At 44.7% G+C, this 21,765-nt stretch overlaps 2 protein-coding genes across 7 annotated transcripts in view; one reads left to right on the forward strand and one right to left on the reverse strand.

Annotated features, from left to right (window-relative positions):
- Positions 1-21,765, forward strand: part of RAD51B (RAD51 paralog B) — a 788,206-nt gene that overhangs the window by 206,101 nt on the left and 560,340 nt on the right. The gene's annotated exons all lie outside the window — the stretch shown is intronic.
- LOC125637613 (uncharacterized) lies at positions 15,695-17,402 on the reverse strand. The gene is made up of 2 exons (XM_048852288.2): positions 16,820-17,402; positions 15,695-16,230 (listed from the first exon to the last, which is right to left on the reverse strand). Exons 1-2 carry the CDS (start codon positions 17,400-17,402, stop codon positions 15,695-15,697), a joined length of 1,119 nt encoding a protein of 372 aa, XP_048708245.2.

Consider the following 21,765-nt stretch of genomic DNA (forward strand, 5'->3'; position numbering starts at 1 on the left):
TCGCACCTTTATCAGACCTAGCTATGCCAACTAAAGCCCTAGTATAGATGCAGTTATACTGAGATTTTTTTTTTCCAGTAGAGCTTGTAATTCTTGGGAAACTGGTATAGACTACATTGGCAAAAGATGTGAAAATGGAACATGAAAACTGAAGCAAAAATGTACCTGCAGTTGTCAAAAGCAACAGTTTTTCTTACTTTTTCATAAAAGTTTTAAATTTTTAATATTTGCTTCCCTTTTTGTGTGGGAGGGGGAAATCTTCTGCCTGATAGTCCCATTATTTTCTGGCAACTCATTTGGGAGGAAGAGCCTTAGGGCCATGTGAACTCTGTAAGGTTCCTTCTGTTTAACTGTTGGTCAACCAGGGAAGAACTTGCATCCATACTGGGCTATCAGGGAGACTTCCTCTGATGTAATTCTCTAGCACCTGACTTTTAAGGCATTTGGATGGGATAAAGGCATGGTTTCTGCTTCAGGAAGTCAGGAGTGGGGAATGGCGTAGGATGTTATGTAAGAGGTAGGCAGTAGTCCCAATAGGGAGGTGATCCTATGTTGTTGGCCTCAGGAGAACAGAGTGGGGCAGAGAGTGAAGAATGCATGCAGCTGCTCAGCCCAGGGCGGTAGCTAGGCAGGAATCTCCAAGATGGAGAGAGCAGAGTAGGGACAATGGGAGAGGGTAATAGCTGGGCATACGTGATTGGGGATAGAGTGGGGTTACAAGGAGAGGGTAGTGTGGGGCTATGTGTGGGAGAGTGATTATGCTCTTCCAGTGAAGCCAACCAATGGCTGTCCTCTGCAAGAATGCACTGCAGGGCTCCCTGCACCACCTTCTCCCTCAAGCACAGGGCCATCTCTAATTAAATTCTTTAAACATTAAACACAAAGTTCTTGAGATTGTTTAAGAGTAATATGTATGAAGTATGTATTAATAATTAAGAGGCAGTGTGGTGTAGAACAGTCAGATGACCTAGTTTGCATTCCCAGCTCTGCCCTGACATGCAGTGATATCAGGCATATGACTTGCCATCTCTCTGTGCCACTGTTTCCTGTGCCACTCCTTCTCTGTTTAGATTGTAAACTTGTTGGGTTATGTGCTGTCTCTGACTATGGACATGTACAGTGCCTGGCACAAATGTGGCACTCGTCTTGGTTGGGGTTTCTAAGCATTACTGCAATGCAAATAATAATAAAAAGGAAAAATATTTAATCCAGAAATTCCTGTTGAAATTGAACATAATTACTTCCATGGATATCCTGGGATTTAAAGCAGATGGAAACCAGTTTACAGTTTTACTTTAGGTACTTCCCAGAGAATAGTGGTGTCACAGATGAGGTTGGTTTTTCAACAAGATGTACAATGCCAGCAGACAGCTTGGTGATGCCAGTGTTAAGCAGAGACTCTAAATTCAAATATACTTTAAACCTTATACTCAACAGGAGTGCTCCTTGCTGTGTGAACTTTCAGAACTCTGCAGGGGGCAAAATTGGATGCATCTTTCCATATAGATTCGTTAAGCTTCTATTTCCCCTTCTCATGTCTTTTCATTTTATTTAACACTTTTTTAAGATGCCTGTCATTCAGCATCTAAATGCTATGCAATAAAATGAAACATAAAGATCCAACTAGCCTGTATGGATTAGCAGCCAGAAGTCGATGTTTGCATGGGCAAACACAGTAGGCCTCAGGCAAAAGCATCTTGCCAAAAAGGAGGAACATAAAAAGGGAGCGTTAAAAAAAAATAAAGAAAGAAAGCGATTGGCATATAGAAAAAGGAAAAATGTGAACAAGGAAAATGGGTCCCAAATAAACAGTCCAAAGCAAGCTTGCTGAAATTGCATTGTTTATAAGGACATGTGCATTTTATTCCATTAATGGCTATGGTAGTTTTTCCTGTGTTTTGACATAGTGCCTTAAACAGGTATCCGTTTTTCAGATTTAGTTGGCGTTAGAATGAGTTGGAGCTTATTTTTCCTGAGATCAAGAAACCTATGCTGTAGCTGTTGTCTCCACTGTAAGCATGTGTACAGAGCAGAGTACAGCTATCTTATGGCATTCATGTGAACACAGTTTTAGAGCCTGGAGGAAGGTAGTTTTCCTGCAGCTGGCACAAGACTGTAATTTTCTTTTGATGGTTAATTTCATTACAGTTATGCATTTTCTGTACAAAGTCCAGTTTAAAACAACTGGATTCTGAACCCACTTCTGTACTGATTAAGAAGTTTATTTATATGGTGTGGGATATGGAGGCACAACCTGTTAACAGCTGCAAATTTTGTTGATTAAACTAGGTGCAGACAAATTTACAAGGGAAACTGTTCCCTGAAACATTCCAGTTCACTGACATATGAAGGTATCCTGGCCATTTCTTACCAGTTTCCACAGTCTCTTGCCAAGAATAATAAAGGGTTTCTTGCGAAGTGTTGACACCAGAGGTTTTAAATGCTAAATGTTTTATCGATCATTGTGGGTTGTCTTGAATCCCGATAAACAAACAGACGTATCTATGTAGACACCTGGAGATGCTCTTAGTCTGTGAAGATCGTATTCTTTTTAGGCAGACATTCAGATCCCTATGTGGCCATAGTGCTAAGTAAGTTTGTGTCGACTGCTGAGAGGCACCAAATAGTAATGGAAATTACAGAACACTGGCCTATATTTTGTTTGTTACACAGTCAGTGAAACTCTTGAATGGTAATATTCACAATGAATTTGGCCTGCAGGTAGTACAAATCCTATAATTTATTAAGCTGTGTTATATATTCTGAAATCTTGATATGTGATTATTTGTGTAGTGTCTTTCACCTATGGGTCTCAAAGCACATTGCAAACAATTAAATCTCTCAAAACCCCTATGAGATAGGAAAGAATTACGAACCCCATTTTATGGATGAGTCACTGAGGCACAGAGAGGTTAAATGACTAGCCCAAGAATAGAGTGAGTCCATGGTAGAACCAGGACTAAGACCCAACTCTTCTGATTTCCTGTCCTTTTATCTAACACTAAACTGTTTCCTCTTTGAATCCAAAGTTAAAAGGACAGTGTCAAGTTTGTCATGCCCAAAATGTTGATCTGCTTTTTTTCATGTATGTAATTTAAAAGCTCATGCTCATCTTTCAATGTATTTTTTCTTACTCAAACCAGATGTTTAGAAACTTTTTAAAACAAACAGTCCAGTGCTCATGATTTCCTTTAACAGACCAGTGTGTACAGCCCAGTTTGCAGTAACAAACCAGTGTGTGAATACAGTGGAAGTATATCTTCATAAGGAAATGGATTGTAGTTTGTAGCTTTCAGGATGTTGTTATAAAGGAGTAAAGAACAAAAGAAAAAAAGACACCCTCCTCCCGCCCAATCTGATGAAATACTTTGTTCCATTTAAATTAAAATCTGTGTGTGTGTGAGAGAAGATTGTATAGAGCCAAGGTGACGGACAATTCTGAGTAGGATGTCAAAATAGAACTGTAGCTCTTCCATACAAATTCTTTATTGTGAATTACAGATGGGACTTTTATTATTTGGGTATTTTGAAAAGAAACATAGTCTGCTATTGCATGTGAAACACATCTCCTTTTCAGAAACACATTATTTCCTTGTTCACCTATATTCTTGACTAAAATACTTCTCTAGATATATAGATTTTTTTCTTTTGTTCTGAGACAGTAACTTTAGATAGCTAAAGATTAAGGAAAGTGAGCTCATTTAGCAGAATAATCCAACAGGTGCCAAGCATATTTGCTGATAGCCAGATTTTAATGCCTTGTGGGAGGGCAAGCTAAATGATAGAAAACACTGAAGACTATTTCATGAAAAGACGCAAGTCTGTTTAGGTCACCTAGCAAAGAAACATAGCAGAGAACAAACAGTATACTATTTTAAAATCTTCTTAATCCGGGGACTGACCATCTCTGCAGATTGGTAATATGATATCAAGCTTTTTACCTGGAAGTCAGCAATTCACATCGAGACCAGTTGATCAGGTACCACAATGATGGGGTGCTGTATAAAAACCAAAGCATAATATTACACACACACACAAAACTACTTTGAAAGAACATTATTAAGGCTGCAAAGTCAAGCACTGAAAAATTAGGAAATGCAAGAATTAAGGTTGCCTATGCCCCTGTATGAATTTACATTATGATATAGTCTAATTACAGGATCTCATACAGTTTTTTCTACAGGGCTTCTGCCTCACTCAGTGCACAGGATGGATGACTCTCCCTTAATGAACATCCATTCAATATTTTGTTCTTCTTCAGTGTGTGGTCCAGTGCTTTATTTACTGTTCACTATTCAAACCTTGCTCTGAGGACAGAATTATTAATTTCCTTGTGGGCTTTTGTATTCACTTCTCACTATAGTGTCTGAGTGCTTCACAAATATTAAATTTACCTTCACAACACCTCTGTGTGATGAGGGGGTATTATTATCCTCATTTTACAAACGGGGAACTGAGGCACAGAGTAATTAAAGTCAAAGGTTTTCACTAATGTTGCGTGCCCAATTTGAAACACCTAGAACTTGATTTTTCAGAGTACATAGCATTAGATAGCACTTAATACATTTAAAGTGCAGCTGCCGTTGATTTCAGTTTCAGTTGTAAGCGTCCAGCAAGTCTGCATATCAGAACCCAGGATGAAGTCAGGCACCCAGAAAATGAAAAATGCACAACTAGTGAACACTTATGAAAAGTTTTGGTTTAACCTAGCATCACATAAGAACACTGTGGCAGAGGCAGAGATAGGATCCAGTTCTCCATGGCAGGATTCAGCTGTTTTAACTAGGAGTCTGTCCTTTTTCTTGCTGCAGTCCCCTGCCTCATTCACTACACGCTCTTCAGATTTTTGCAACAAAAGATGTAGGACTCCTACAGTCAAGTCTACTTCATTACACAACCCTGATTCATCCCCAGAGTACCATCCATCCTGTGCAGCAAATGAGGTGGGGACGGGGAGAACTAGTATGTGATCAGTAATTAAAGACTATATCATAATGCATATGCATGGGAGGGGGAGGAATTAAGGTTGCACAGACAACCTTAATTCTGGTTTCAGAGTAACAGCCGTGTTAGTCTGTATTCACAAAAAGAAAAGGAGTACTTGTGGCACCTTAGAGACTAACCAATTTATTTGAGCATGAGCTTTCGTGAAGTGAAGTGATGAAGTGAGCTGTAGCTCACGAAAGCTCATGCTCAAATAAATTGGTTAGTCTCTAAGGTGCCACAAGTACTCCTTTTCTTTTTGCGAACCTTAATTCTGGTATTTCCTAATTCCTGAGTGCTTGACTTTGCAACCATAATGTTAGGCTTTTTGTGTAATTTGCTAGATTTTAAAAAAGCAAACTGAAAAGACAAATTCCATCATGCAGCATCATAATGACAGGTATGTGGGTCATCAGTAAGGTTGGGAACTTTTAGCTCAATGGCTCTCAACCTTTCCAGACCACTGTACCCCTTTCAAGAGTCTGATTTTGTCTTGTGTACCCCCAAGTTTCACCTAACTTAAAAACTACTTGCTCACAAAATCAGACATAAAAATACAAAAGTGTCACAGCACACTATGACTGAAAAATTGCTTATTTTCTCATTTTTATCATATAGTTATAAAATCAATTGGAATATAAATATTGTACTAACATTTTAGTGTATAGTATATAGAGCAGTCTGAACAAGGAATTGTCTAGCTGAAATTGTAGTTTGTACCGACTTCACTAGTGCTTTTTATGTAGCCTGTTGTAAAACTTGGCAAATATCTAGATGAGTTGATGTATAACCCTGGAAGACCTCTGTGTACCCCCAGGGGTACACATACCTCTGATTGAGAACCACTGTTTTAGAATAACCTCAAAGATCTCTGACACTGCTAATCAAGTAAATGATAGCAGTAGTAGATTATAATCCTCTATGTGAACCTGTCCTAAAAGGGATGGGACTCTTTACCAGAGAGCTTCACAGATACTTGCTGACAGCAGAGGAATAGTGAGACAGGAATCCTGGACTCCATTCCAGGTTCTGGAAGGGAGTGTGCTCTAGATGGCACAGACTCTTCTGCCCATTGCTCCAAAGTGTAAGCCTTTCTGACCCTTCCTCTCCAACCTGTTCATGTCCCAGTTCTATTTCTACTGCACGCCTGGCTCCTCATCCTATTCCATTCTCATTTAGCCAGTCTCACTCTCCACTTCTTGGGCTTCCCATCTCAGTTCTAATCTCCTTCCCCAGCAAGTTTTAGCCTCCCCATTCCTTGTCCAATGTATCTTTCTTGCACCCCTGACCTCCAGTCATTCTCTCATCCATGTTCCCTGTCCCCACTGGCTCTCAGTTATGGTCTCTCTCCCTGGGGTCCTCATCGAAGCTCAGTATCTCATTTACCCCACCCACATTCTAGCTCATTGTCCTTGACTCTTTGCCCAGCCAAGTTCTCCCCCCACACCTCGATTCCTCATCAGATCTGTTTCCCCTCACATTATTTTTCCCTAGCCACCTTCTTGGAAGTTGATGGGAAGAAAAAAATCAGCTAGAAGTAGACATCCAACATGGAAGGTTCCAGCCCGGAAGGTAAAGTTTGGCAATATAATGAACAACTGAAAACAGGATCTTATAATGGGAAGTGTCAGCCGATGTTATTAGACGGTGCTACCAACACACCTATAATTACAGAGCATGTTGGCTAATAATGATAAAATATGATGGCTGCTCATAATTTCGGTTAAATGAATCTTAGGCCTTGTCTACACTGCCACTTTACAGCACTGAAATTTTCTCGCTTAGGGGTGTGAAAACACCCCCCCCCCCGAGTGATGCAAGTTTCAGTGGTGTAAAGTGGCAGTGTAGACAGTGCACCAGCGCTGGGAGCCGCGCTCGTGATGCTGATAACTACTCCCCTCATGGAGTAGTCACGCTGGTGCCGCGACTGCACAGACGTGTTAAAGCACTGCTGCGGCAGTGCTGCCATGGCAGTGCTTTAACGTTGGTAGTGAAGACATACCCTTAGAGCCTCAGCCCAGTTTATAATGAACAGGTGTGCCCTTTATAACCACTACTGCCATGTTTAGCACTCTTGACACTCTTGCTAAAAGGCCGGACTAAGTGGTCACAGAGGCTGAATTTCTCCTAAAATACACAGACTACCTGTTGGTGTCATGTGCGATAAAGTTTTTGTGGTACTTATTTGGGATTACCTGCAGGTTGTTCTCACAGGCAAAGACTTTCAAAACTGGGTGCCTAAATTAGGCTCCTACTACATATTCAGACACTTACATTTGTGGCCTGATTTTCTAAAGTTCTGAATATGCAGCAGCCCCCATTTACTTCAGTCGAAACCGTGGCATGCTAACTACTTTGGTAAATCAGGCTTGTTGGGTGTCTAAATAAGAACTCAGGAGCCTAACTTTAAATATGCAGTTTTGAAAATGTTGCCCAAGAACTGGGAATGAGTTGTACCAGTATAAGAATGTGTAGAGTGATCTCTTCATCTGACAACTTTCCGCTTGTGCCTAGTAGTCAGAGTCTAAACTAGGCATAGAATTCTGACATTGGTGAGAAACTTGAATTTAAGCCTAAAATGTAAATGCTGGTGAAGAGTAATGTATGGGATTGATTGCCCGCCGCAGAAAGCAGAGATATAGAGTGGTTTTATGTTTAATGTTGGAAAGAGGTTACAGAAGGACTTCTGAAAACAGTATGATGTACTCAAACTCTTCTATGAGGAGTCTTAGTTTTTCCCAGGTTTTTTCCCCCACTTCAAAGGGTTTACACTACAGGTGGGCAAACTACGGCCCAGGGGCCGCATCTGGCCCTTCAGACGTTTTAATCCAGCCCTTGAGCTCCCAACGGGGAGCGGGGTCCGGGGCTTGCCCTGCTCAGTGCGTGCCATGGCTCGGTGCAGCTCCCGGAAGCAGTGGCATGTCCCTGCTCCGGCTCCTAAGCGGAGGTGCAGGCAGACGCCTCCACAGGCTGCCCCGACCCAAGTGCCACCCCTGCAGCTCCCATTGGCCGAGAACCATGGCCAATGGGAGCTACAGGGGCGGTGCCTGCAGATAGGGCAGTGCGCTGAGCTGTCTGGCTGTGCCTCCATTTAGGAGCCGAAGTGGGGACATGCTGTTGCTTCCAGGAGCTGCTTGAGGTAAGCACCACCTGGAGCCTGCACCCCTGAGACCCTCTCGCATCCCAACCCCCTGCCCCAGGTCTGATCCCCCTCCCGCCCTCCAAACCCCTCAGGCCCAGCCCGGAGCACCCTCCTGCACCCCCAAGACCTCATCCCCAGCCCCACCCCAGAGCCCTCACCCCAACCTCCTACCCTACCCGGAGCCCCCTCCTGCACCCTGAACTCCTCATTTCTGGCCCCACCCCTGAGCCCAAACCTCCAGCCAGAGCCCTCACCCCCTCCCGCACCCCAACCCCTAGTTTCGTGAGCATTCATGGCCCGCCATACAATTTTCATACCCAGATGTGGCCCTCGGGCCAAAAAGTTTGCCCACCCAAAAAGTTTATACTGTTGAAGCCTTGTGTTGCAATTGCTTTGATTTTCTTGTGATTGGATCTTTAAAATAGTTTAGAAAGAATCCTAATCTCTTCCCCCCACTGAAGACAGAAGATTCTGATCTTTGGGGAGGACTACACAAGGAGAGCAGACATGGGGACTGGAAACTAATCAACTTGCAGTTTTGCATTGGGAATACAGGAGAGGTAGAACAGAACCGTGCTTGCCTCTGGAAACACTTAACTTTGGCACCTAGCAAGAATCACTTTGCAAGCATGTTCCTTCTATAGGCTATGTCCCAGGTGATTAATTATATCACAGTGCAAGTTTCTTCAGAGGAAATCCCACAGTAACTTTGCCTTTCTGATTGTCTCATATTAACCTATCACTATCTGGAGGAAAGTGGGGAGAGGTTATTGTTTAAATCTTATTTTTGCTTTATTTTCCCTCCCCAGGTTATTTAAATCTGTTTTGGAAGAAAAGTTTAAATGTTAATTATCCAATAGAAAAGACATGAATTACGTAAATGTATCACTTTCATCATCATAATGGGGGCATCAGTCTTAGCTCTGTAGCTAAAGTTGATTTCATATTGCGCTTAAAGCAAGGACTCAGCCTCTTTTTTATATGAAGGTATAGTGTATCCTCCCCAAGTGAACAGCACTTACTTTTCGAGTATAGAATGACTTTTTTTGAGCATTTAATTGTAGATCTGTAAATTAGTTTGTTAAAATTTGTAAAAATAACTTTACAAGAGTAACACACACTCATTATACTTTCCATATAGTCAAAATGAATTGAAATTATATGCATAGGCTATATTTGAAGAAATTAAGTTGTAATTAAATTATTAATGTTTGTATCTAAATATAGACTACAGACAGGGTCAGGATCAACTCTGCATTTCTTGATATGCTTTGTTGTGGAGTAATAATAACAGTCCTTTAATATTTTTTACCTTTTTAAAGGTGTGTCTTCACTACAGAGTTTCCCCAGATATGGGAACCAGGGTTAGCCAAGCCCAGGTTCCCATATCCACACAACTAGGTCACGCTTGGGTCATATCCATTAAGCTGTGTCCACACTGGCACTGCACTAACCCAGATTAGGTGCTAGGATTTCCAGGGAGATATCCTGTAGCTCTTAGTGCTGCACTAAGCTGCACTGCTTTATTAATTGTTTTGTGGCATATTGTGGGAGAACTTGTCTGTCTTTCCCAAGTCCCTGTGTGGAAATTTTATCAGCTCACCAATTCAGTGAATGAAAGTGCTTTCAACTGGGCACGCTCTTTACTTCTGTCCACAGCCCGCATTGCAGACAGTAGCAAGATGTTCATCCAGCTCAGGACAGTGACCTGTTCCAGCTGTTGTCACTGTTAATGCAATGCTTACTTGGCAACAGAAGACAGCATCATGCCTTGGTGAGGAGATCACACAGGCTTCCAGCAGACATGGTATAGTGCAGAAGTTGATGCAGGTTTTAACAGCTGTGAAATCCTTCTGTGCTGATTGGTGGTTCTGGCAGAGCACCACAGGTACAGAGTGGCAGGACTACCTCCTCATCCAGATCTGGGATGGCCATCAGCGGCTCAAGAACTTCCATATGAAGGAGGACATCTTCATGCAGCTGTGTGAGGAGCTTGCCTTGAACCTTCAGTGGCAGGACATGCTTCTATACTCTATAGCCTCCCTTATCTGCAGGTTGCTACCTTAGGCTATGTCTACACTACCTCAGTAAAATGACCTAAATTATGGTACTCCAGCTACGTGAATAACATAGCTGGAGTCGACATAGCTTAGGTCAACTTACTGTGGTGTCTACACTGCGCTGAGTCGACAGGAGACACTCTCCCGTCGACTTACCTTACTCTTCTCATTCGGGGTGGAGTACTGGGGTCAACCAGAGAGCGATCTGCAGTCGATTTGGTGGGTCTTCACTAGACTGTCTTTATTTAGTAGCGGTGCCTCATGGTCTCGGACACCATCCGATGGTCCAGGGACATCTATATCGAGCACATCACCAGCCACCGACAGTACCAGGAGGAGTGAGCCGGTACGACGTGCACACACTGTGGGAAAGAGACTGAGAGGCCTTCCCCATCGGACCGTATGAACTGGAACCGTAAACCCACTGAACATTAAACCCCACCAAATGAGGGTAGACCCATCCCCACCCCCGTATTCACTCACTATACCCAGCATACTGAACATAGCCGTTGTGTGGATAACTTACCCCATATCTCAATGTCTGTACTCTGACCGGTTAAACTTTTCCCCCAGTCGGGGAGATTGCAGATTATTATGTGATCCTTGCTCCACTAGCTCCTAAATCAAATTTTGCACCCCTTGATAATCTGTACCTTATCCCCTGACAACCAGAAACTTTTATGCTTGAACTCTGTACCGTTCCTTATTTCAACATTATCTTAATTAATCTGTTCTTTGGTTAGCTGTGTTGATCACAGCCATGCACTTTGTGCCTCACTCTAGGAATTTCATTTGCATTTCTTTATGTTCTGCTGCTTTGCATGTGAATGATGCCTTTTCAAGTATAAGGTGTGTGTCACTAAGGATATGTCTACACTGCAATTAGACACCTGTGGCTGACCTGGGCTTGTGTGGCTCCAGCTAAGGGTTCTGGGTTGGGCTGCAGGCCAAGCTCTGGGGCTCTCCCACCTCTCAGGGTCCTAAAGCCCGTGCTCCAGCCTGAGCCCAAACATCTACACCACAATTAAACCTCCCCTACTTAACCCAAGCCCCACGAGCCCAGACAGCTGGCATGGTCAGCCACAGGTTTTTAATTGCAGTGTAAATGTACCCTTTGTAGCTTTTCTTGTACTTTTATACTGATATTTAATGAAGGGAGTCTTCTGATATTCCAGATTCATAAGACTCTGGAAAATATATTTTTCATAGGTAACACAGGAACTAGAGTTGGCTGAAATTTTTTCAACGAGTAATAACTTTGCAGAGAAATGCATTATCAGGACACCAAAACTATTACTGAATTTGGGTTGAATATGGCAAATAGTTTTGGCTGGGGGGAAAAAGACGTTTAGTTTTTACACTTCATTTCAAAACAACGTTTTTGAAATGTTTCGTTCCACCTAAATGAATTTTTGTTGTTTGTTTCAGCCATCAAACCAAAAAATCTATTATATGCTCAGCTCTACTAGGGACACACTAACAGTCACAGATTTTCATTGCTCTCTTTTCTTTCATTTCAGACTGACTGCATTGTAAATATGTAGATCTTCTCCATCAGCTACCATCAACAGCAGTGCAGTTTTTAGCCCAACTTCCATTTTACTACCATCTACATCTTAAATTGCAGTTTGAACCTTTTCCAAGTTTCAGAATTCTCCATGAGATTTATGATCGGTGGATTTACATGTTGCAGTTGTACAGGCTCAACAGTAGCTATTTTTTGTTTGCTTTTCAACCTATTAGTAGACAACATGATTTTCCTCAAGCATTTGCAATCTGGCTGTTTTTCTTCTGGATTTTCTAGGAATCTGCGGCTTCTATTTCTGGAACCATGGAGTATTTCAGTAGTGATCTAGGCAGCACTTAGGGTAACTTATTTAAGTAGCAGCAAGAAATACAGCAAACAGTTATGCTGCTGCTGTAATCTCTCCCGACTATGTTCACTGTCTCCATCTCTGTCGTTGTTTCTTTTGTGTCTGTGGGAGTCAGCAAGAAATGAGTCACTGGATAGTGTCCCGCAGGCTATGTGTCAACTCTGAACTTCCTTTGGAAGCCTAACCATTAATAGCACATGGCCCTTTATCTTTGCAGTATATGGTCTCTATCAGATTCATACTGCACGTGTCAGCATCAAAAAGACCCATTACAGTTGGCACTAATTGGCTCCCATGTTGGCAACTTTGCCAAAGGCTGACTTGATCATGAACTCTGAACTCTCTTCTTACCTCTATAGTTGGTCCTCTTAGGGTAGGGTTGAGAGATTGTAGCAGGGCAGTGCCAAGTAGTTTTCAGTAGAACTGCCTCTACTGTACCAAATCTGTGGAAAAACATAGGACTTTAGTCTCCAGGGGTGTCCATCTGGCAACTAAATTCTCTTTTTAAGGATCCAGCTGAGAATTTTCTTTTTTGATCTTGTTTATGTAACGTAGCACTGGATCTGACAACTCCTAAGGGTGGTCACTGTAAACAAGTACAAAAATACTTGAAAAATGCTTTTTGATAACTGCAATGATATAAGCAAATCTCCTCTGGCTCATAAATGTGACCTTATTATCTTAAGTGGATTTATTAGATTTTCCATAAACAAGCAACATGATAAAATAAAACAAAGGTAAATATAGGAAGAAATATATTGTTGCAACTATTCAAATACAGGTTTCAGAGTAGCAGCCGTGTTAGTCTGTATCCGCAAAAAGAAAAGGAGTACTTGTGGCACCTTAGGGTATGTCTACACTACGGAATAAGGTCAAATTTATAGAAGTCGGTTTTTTAGAAATCGGTTTTATATATTCGAGTGTGTGTGTCCCCACAGAAAATGCTCTAAGTGCATTAAGCGCATTAACTCGGCGGAGCGCTTCTACAGTACCGAGGCTAGAGTCGACTTCTGGAGCGTTGCACTGTGGGTAGCTATCCCACAGTTCCCGCAGTCTCCGCTGCCCATTGGAATTCTGGGTTGAGATCCCAATGCCTGATGGAGCTAAAACATTGTCGCGGGTGGTTCTGGGTACGTATCGTCAGGCCCCCGTTCCCTCCCTCCCTCCGTGAAAGCAAGGGCAGACAATCATTTCGCGCCTTTTTTCCTGAGTTACCTGTGCAGACGCCATACCACGGCAAGCATGGAGCCCGCTCAGGTAACCGTCACCCTATGTCTCCTGGGTGCTGGCAGACGCGGTACGGCTTTGCTGCACAGTAGCAGCAACCCATTGCCTTCTGGCAGCAGACGGTGCAATACGATTGGTAGTCGTCCTCGTCGTGTCCGAGGTGCTCCTGGCCACGTCGGCTGGGAGCGCCTGGGCAGACATGGGCGCAGGGACTAAATTTGGAGTGACTTGACCAGGTCATTCTCTTTAGTCCTGCAGTCAGTCCTATTGAACCGTCTTATGGTGAGCGGGCAGGCGATACGGACTGCTAGCAGTCGTACTGTACCATCTTCTGCCAGGCAGGCAAGAGATGGGGATGGCTAGCAGTCGTACTGTACCATCTTCTGCCGAGCAGCCATGAGATGTGGATGGCATGCAGTCCTTCTGCACCGTCTGCTGCCAGCCAAAGATGTAAAAGATAGATGGAGTGGGTCAAAACAAGAAATAGACCAGATTTGTTTTGTACTCATTTGCCTCCTCCCCTGTCTAGGGGACTCATTCCTCTAGGTCACACTGCAGTCACTCACAGAGAAGGTGCAGCGAGGTAAATCTAGCCATGTATCAATCAGAGGCCAGGCTAACCTCCTTGTTCCAATAAGAACGATAACTTAGGTGCACCATTTCTTATTGGAACCCTCCGTGAAGTCCTGCCTGAAATACTCCTTGATGTACAGGCACCCCCTTTGTTGATTTTAGCTCCCTGAAGCCAACCCTGTAAGCCGTGTCGTCAGTCGCCCCTCCCTCCGTCAGAGCAACGGCAGACAATCGTTCCGCGCCTTTTTTCTGTGCGGACGCCATACCAAGGCAAGCATGGAGGCCGCTCAGCTCACTTTGGCAATTAGGAGCACATTAAACACCACACGCATTATCCAGCAGTATATGCAGCACCAGAACCTGGCAAAGCGATACCGGGCGAGGAGGCGACGTCAGCGCGGTCCCGTGAGTGATCAGGACGTGGACACAGATTTCTCTGAAAGCATGGGCCCTGCCAATGCATGCATCATGGTGCTAATGGGGCAGGTTCATGCTGTGGAACGCCGATTCTGGGCTCGGGAAACAAGCACAGACTGGTGGGACCGCATAGTGTTGCAGGTCTGGGACGATTCCCAGTGGCTGCGAAACTTTCGCATGCGTAAGGGCACTTTCATGGAACTTTGTGACTTGCTTTCCCCTGCCCTGAGGCGCATGAATACCAAGATGAGAGCAGCCCTCACAGTTGAGAAGCGAGTGGCAATAGCCCTGTGGAAGCTTGCAACGCCAGACAGCTACCGGTCAGTTGGGAATCAATTTGGAGTGGGCAAATCTACTGTGGGGGCTGCTGTGATGCAAGTAGCCCACGCAATCAAAGATCTGCTGATATCAAGGGTAGTGACCCTGGGAAATGTGCAGGTCATAGTGGATGGCTTTGCTGCAATGGGATTCCCTAACTGTGGTGGGGCTATAGACGGAACCCATATCCCTATCTTGGCACCGGAGCACCAAGCCGCCGAGTACATAAACCGCAAGGGGTACTTTTCGATAGTGCTGCAAGCTCTGGTGGATCACAAGGGACGTTTCACCAACATCAACGTGGGATGGCCGGGAAAGGTGCATGATGCTCGCATCTTCAGGAACTCTGGTCTGTTTCAAAAGCTGCAGGAAGGGACTTTATTCCCAGACCAGAAAATAACTGTTGGGGATGTTGACATGCCTATATGTATCCTTGGGGACCCAGCCTACCCCTTAATGCCATGGCTCATGAAGCCGTACACAGGCAGCCTGGACAGTAGTCAGGAGCTGTTCAACTACAGGCTGAGCAAGTGCAGAATGGTGGTAGAATGTGCATTTGGACGTTTAAAGGCGCGCTGGCGCAGTTTACTGACTCGCTTAGACCTCAGCGAAACCAATATTCCCACTGTTATTACTGCTTGCTGTGTGCTCCACAATATCTGTGAGAGTAAGGGGGAGACGTTTATGGTGGGGTGGGAGGTTGAGGCAAATCGCCTGGCTGCTGGTTACGCGCAGCCAGACACCAGGGTGGTTAGAAGAGCACAGGAGGGCGCGGTACGCATCAGAGAAGCTTTGAAAACCAGTTTCATGACTGGCCAGGCTACGGTGTGAAAGTTCTGTTTGTTTCTCCTTGATGAAACCCCCCGCCCCTTGGTTCACTCTACTTCCCTGTAAGCTAACCACCCGCCCCTCCTCCCTTCAATCACCGCTTGCAGAGGCAATAAAGTCATTGTTGCTTCACATTCATGCATTCTTTATTCATTCATCACACAAATAGGGGGATGACTACCAAGGTAGCCCAGGAGGGGTGGTGGAGGAGGGAAGGAAAATGCCACACAGCACTTTAAGCACAGCACTTTAAAAGTTTACAACTTTAAAATTTATTGAATGACAGCCTTCTTTTTTTTGGGCAATCCTCTGTGGTGGAGTGGCTGGTTGGCCCGGAGGCCCCCCCACCGCGTTCTTGGGCGTCTGGGTGTGGAGGCTATGGAACTTGGGGAGGAGGGCGGTTGGTTACAGAGGGGCAGCAGTGGCAGTCTGTGCTCGAGCTGCCTTTGCTGCAGCTCAACCATACACTGGAGCATACTGGTTTGGTCCTGCAGCAGCCTCAGCATTGAATCCTGCCTCCTCTCATCACGCTGCCGCCACATTTGAGCTTCAGCCCTGTCTTCAGCCCGCCACTTACTCTCTTCAGCCCGCCACTTACTCTCTTCAGCCCGCCACCTCTCCTCCCGGTCATTTTGTGCTTTCCTGCACTCTGACATTATTTGCCTCCACACATTCGTCTGTGCTCTGTCAGTGTGGGAGGACAGCATGAGCTCGGAGAACATTTCATCGCGCGTGCGTTTTTTTTTCTTTCTAAGCTTCACTAGCCTCTGGGAAGGAGAAGATCCTGTGATCATTGAAACACATGCAGCTGGTGGAGAAAAAAAAAAGGGACAGCGGTATTTAAAAAGACACATTTTATAAAACAGTGGCTACACTCTTTCAGGGTAAACCTTGCTGTTAACATTACATACATAGCACATGTGCTTTCGTTACAAGGTCGCATTTTGCCTCCTCCCACCGCGTGACTACCCCCTCAACTTTCCCCCCTCCCTGTGGCTAACAGCGGGGAACATTTCTGTTTAGCCACAGGCAAACAGCCCAGCAGGAATGGGCTCCTCTGAGTGTCCCCTGAAGAAAAGCACTCTATTTCAACCAGGTGACCATGAATTATATCTCACTCTCCTGAGGATAACACAGAGAGATAAAGAACGGATGTTGTTTGAATGCCAGCAAACATACACTGCAATGCTTTGTTGTACAATGATTCCCGAGTACGTGTTACTGGCCTGGAGTGGTAAAGTGTCCTACCATGAAGGACGCAATAAGGCTGCCCTCCCCAGAAACCTTTTGCAAAGGCTTTAGGACTACATCTAGGAGAACCGCAAATGCCAGGGCAAAGTAATCCTTTCACATGCTTGCTTTTAAACCATGTATAGTATTTTAAAAGGTACACTCACCAGAGGTCCCTTCTCCGCCTGCTGGGTCCAGGAGGCAGCCTTGGGTGGGTTCGGGGGGTACTGGCTCCAGGTCTAGGGTGAGAAACAGTTCCTGGCTGTCGGGAAAACCGGTTTCTCCGCTTGCTTGCTGTGAGCTATCTACAACCTCCTCCTCCTCATCATCTTCTTCGTCCCCAAAACCTGCTTCCGTATTGCCTCCATCTCCATTGAAGGAGTCAAACAACACGGCGGGGGTAGTGGTGGCTGAACCCCCTAAAATGGCATGCAGCTCATCATAGAAGCGGCATGTTTGGGGCTCTGACCCAGAGCGGCTGTTCGCCTCTCTGGTTTTCTGGTAGGCTTGCCTCAGCTCCTTCAGTTTCACGCGGCACTGCTTCGGGTCCCTGTTATGGCCTCTGTCCTTCATGCCCTGGGAGATTTTGACAAAGGTTTTGGCATTTCGAAAACTGGAACGGAGTTCTGATAGCACGGATTCCTCTCCCCAAACAGCGATCAGATCCCGTACCTCCCGTTCAGTCCATGCTGGAGCTCTTTTGCAATTCTGGGACTCCATCATGGTCACCTGTGCTGATGAGCTCTGCATGGTCACCTGCAGCTTGCCACGCTGGCCAAACAGGAAATGAGATTCAAAGGTTCGCGGTTCTTTTCCTGTCTACCTGGCCAGTGCATCTGAGTTGAGAGTGCTGTCCAGAGCGGTCATAATGGAGCACTCTGGGATAGCTCCCGGAGGCCAATACCATCGAATTGTGTCCACAGTACCCCAAATTCGACCCGGCAACATCGATTTAAGCGCTAATGCACTTGTCAGGGGTGGAGTAAGGAAATCAATTTTAAGAGCCCTTTAAGTCGAAATAAAGGGCTTCATTGTGTGGACGGGTGCAGGTTTACATCGATTTAACGCTGCTAAATTCGACCTAAAGTCCTAGTGTAGACCAGGGCCTAGAGACTAACAAATTTATTTGAGCATAAGCTTTCGTGAGCTATAGCTCGCTTCATCGGATGCATGCAGTGGAAAATACAGTGGGGAGATTTATATACACAGAGAACATGAAACAATGGGTGTTACCATACACACTGTAACAAGAGTGATCAGGTAAGGTGAGCTCTTACCAGCAGGAGAGTGGCTCACCTTGATTATCACTACAAAAGGTTCCCCCCCCCCCCACTCTCCTGCTGGTAAGAGCTCACCTTACCTAATCACTCTTGTTATACTATGTATGGTAACACCCGTTGTTTCATGTTCTCTGTGTATATAAATCTCCCCACTGTATTTTCCACTGCATGCATCCGATGAAGTGAGCTGTAGCTCACGAAAGCTTATGCTCAATTACATTTGTTAGTCTCTAAGGTGCCACAAGTACTCCTTTTCTTTATTCAAATACACTGTCCTCAACAGGATATGAAGTAAGCTTCAGCTTTACTGGATCCATGGTACATTGTGATTACATTTAAAAGTCATAATTTTGTGAAGGAACCCAACATCTTGTCCCAGAACAGGCTGCCAGTGTAAAATGAGGAATACAAACTCATTGTATTCTGTGCTATTGCAGTAAAGCAATGCGCACATCCCCAAAACACATCAGAGAGGAGGAGTACAGTAAAAGCTGTGTTATCCAGCACTTTACCAGCTGAAAAGCTCTATAAACCAGCATTTCTGATCTTCATTGAAAATCCGGTTAATAGTCCAGTTGATGTGGGGCCAGCAGGCTCCCTTCCTGGCTCCTCATGGCTCCCCAGAAGTGGCGACATGTCCCTGTTGCTCCTAGGCGGAGGAATGGCCACGAGGGGTTCGGAGTGTGGGAGGCAGTGCAGGAAGCGGGCTCTGAGAGGGAATTTGGGTGCAGAAGAGGGCTTGGAGCAGAGGTGCAGGAGAGGGTGTGGGGTGCCAGATCTGGGCAGAGCTCACCTCTGACAGCTCCCCTCAAGCAGCGACCTATCTCTGGTGCTCCTAGGCGGAGGCGCGACTAGGCGGCTCTGAGCGCTGCCCCGTCCCTGTCCTGAGTGCTGGTTCTGCAGCTCCCACTAGCTGGGAACCAGAGGTCTTACAGTATATCTACACTACAATTAAAAGCTCATGTCTGGCCCGTGCCAGACTCGGGCTCGTGGAGCTCAGGCTAAGGGGCTGATCAATTGCAGTATAGATGTTTGGGCTTGCGCTGGAGGACCCTGCAAGGTGGGAGGTGCCAGAGCCCAGGCTGTAGCCCAAGCCCAACATCTACACTGCAGTTAAACAGGCCCTGAGCCCAAGTCTGAGCCAGCTGGCATGAGCACACCGCAGGTGTCTAATTGTGGTGTAGATATATCCTAAAAGACCTGTTGATGTCTCCTGGCGGGAACGTACAGGTTAGACATTATTTAGATAGGTTTCAGAGTAGCAGCCATGTTAGTCTGTCTTTGCAAAAAGAAAAGGAATACTTGTGGCACCTTAGAGACTAACAAATTTATTTATCCACTGAATGCATCCGATGAAGTGAGCTGTAGCTCACGAAAGCTTATGCTCAAATAAATTTGTTAGTCTCTAAGTTGCCACAAGTACTCCTTTTCTTTTTATTATTTAGATACTTTTTTATATATATTGTTATCTATATTCCTTTTCCTATCTTCTTGTTGTTGGAACATTTGCCTGAAAATAGGTTATTTCTTCAGGTTCATAAACTCTTGTAACTTACTCGTCACCAGAAAACCATAATCCACTGTGATGGTATAATTGGTTGTCATGGAAATAATTATAGGTTGAGTTCTTATTGATGATATTTATATTGCTCCAGGCAGGGGTGCTGGAACAATTTGTATGATGGGGGTTCTGAGAGCCATTGAAGCAAAATGTAAACCCTGCATATGATGGAAACCACTTCAAACCAGGGGGTGCGGTAGCACCCCTAGTTTCAGCACCTGTGGCTCCAGGATCAAGGAGCATCCTCATTTTTAAAATGAAAGAATCACCTCTGATATTTCATAGGAAAGACTAGAACACCCATAATGGATCTAATGAAGCAAGACTGTAGTATACTATATCATGTAGGGAGATGACTTCCTGGCTGAAGCCAAAGATAAACTTAGGCCTAGAAGCATGAGACTTTAGAACCCTTGTAAATTCCATGTCTTCAAGCAGGTCTTTGGGATTCAATTGTTATTCCTTGTTTACAGGATATGTCTGGGATGATTTGTGTAACTTCCAAATCCTATTTGGTATTGCTTGGGTGTGTCTGCACCCAGAAACTGCCTTTCAGAAGTAAAAACACAAATTAGAAGAGGCAATATGGACAAAATTCATGTAACAACAATAAGAGGAGAATATTTTGAGGTTTGATCCAACTGCTCTACTATAAAATAATCTGAGACATATTGAATATTCTAGCGATAATATAGATGCAGGTCAAGACAACAAATAGTAGAGATGGGAAGAGATCTAACACACAGCCCCTTGACTTGTCCAAAAGTTTGTAAAAAGAACAGGAGTACTTGTGGCACCTTAGAGACTAACACATTTGTTAGTCTCTAAGGTGCCACAAGTACTCCTGTTCTTTTTGCTGATACAGACTAACACGGCTGCTACTCTGAAACCAAAAGTTTGTGGGTCTGGGAGTAGCAGTATATCATAGACAATATTGATACTTCGCACTTATATAATGCCTTTCATCCAAGAATCTCAAAGCATTTTACAAAGTTAGGTATGCAATGTTGTCTCCATTTTACAAATGGGGGTACTGAAGCACTGAGTTGATAAGTGACTGGCACCAAGGTCAAACAGTGCTTCCGTGGTGGACGTAAGAACAGAATCTTGTGACTCAATAATATTCTGTTCTAACTACTTGACACGCTGCCTTCCGATAGGATTTGGAGTCATTTGTTATGGAGAGTTCAATTTATCCTTCTACATATTTGCTCAGTAAGGGCAAAACCTTGCTGCCCACATGGACAAGCAAGGTTATGAACACAGCAGAATCAATGTGAGAGGGCAGGAAGGAATCAGTACAGTTGTCACTCTTCCCAAATATGCTGGAAGAAATGTGCCAAAGGAGGAGTAGGGATGGGGCAGATGGGTCTGCCATTTTACCCCACAGTGTGTATGTGTATGTTTGTGCTTCATTTGTGGGAGTTATGGCTTCAACAACAACCTGGAAGTGATTAGCGGCATGAGGATTCAATCATCCCTGCTAGTTCCCTTGAAGGGCTTCTTTGGGCACAGCCCAAGTACTTAACCTGTGTGTTATAAGGTGGATAGAAAGTTGGCTAGATTGTTGGGCTCAATGGGTAGTGATCAATGGCTCCATGTCTAGCTGGCAGCCGGTATCAAGTGGAGTGCCCCAAGGGTCGGTCCTGGGTCCGGTTTTGTTCAATATCTTCATAAATGATCTGGAGGATGGTATGGATTGCACCCTCAGCAAGTTTGCAGATGACACTAAACTGGGAGGAGAGGCAGATACGCTGGAGGGTGGAGATAGGATACAGAGGGCCCTAGACAAATTAGATGATTGGGCCAAAAGAAATCTGATGAGGTTGAACAAGGACAAGTGCAGAGTCCTGCACTTAGGACGGAAGAATCCCATGCACCGCTACAGATTAGGGACCGAATGGCTCGGCAGCAGTTGTGTAGAAAAGGACCTAGGGGTTACAGCGGACAAGAAGCTGGATATGAGTCAACAGTGTGCCCTTGTTGCAAGAAGGCCAATGTCATTTTGGGCTCTATAAGTAGGGGTATTGCCAGCAGATCGAGGGACATGATTGTTCCCCTCTATTCGACATTGTTGAGGCCTCATCTGGAGTACTGTGTCCAGTTTTGGGCCCCACACTACAAGAAGGATGTGGAAAAATTGGAAAGAGTCCAGCGGAGGGCAACAAAAATGATTAGGGGACTGGAACACATGACTTATGAGGAGAGGCTGAGGGAACTGGGGATGTTTAGTCTACGGAAGAGAAGAATGAGGGGGGATTTGATAGCTGCT

The sequence above is a fragment of the Caretta caretta genome, chromosome 6, assembly GCF_965140235.1.
Source record: "Caretta caretta isolate rCarCar2 chromosome 6, rCarCar1.hap1, whole genome shotgun sequence".
Classification (NCBI taxonomy): Eukaryota; Metazoa; Chordata; order Testudines; family Cheloniidae; genus Caretta; species Caretta caretta.

Bases quoted from the DNA above. Each gene is read 5' to 3' on its own strand.
- LOC125637613 (XM_048852288.2), bottom strand. From the start codon at position 17,402: ATGCAGAGCTCATCAGCACAGGTGACCATGATGGAGTCCCAGAATTGC. The intron at 16,231-16,819 runs GTGAGTGTACCT...TTTCTCCACCAG, and splicing joins AGGCGGAGAAGGGACCTCTG to CTGCATGTGTTTCAATGATC.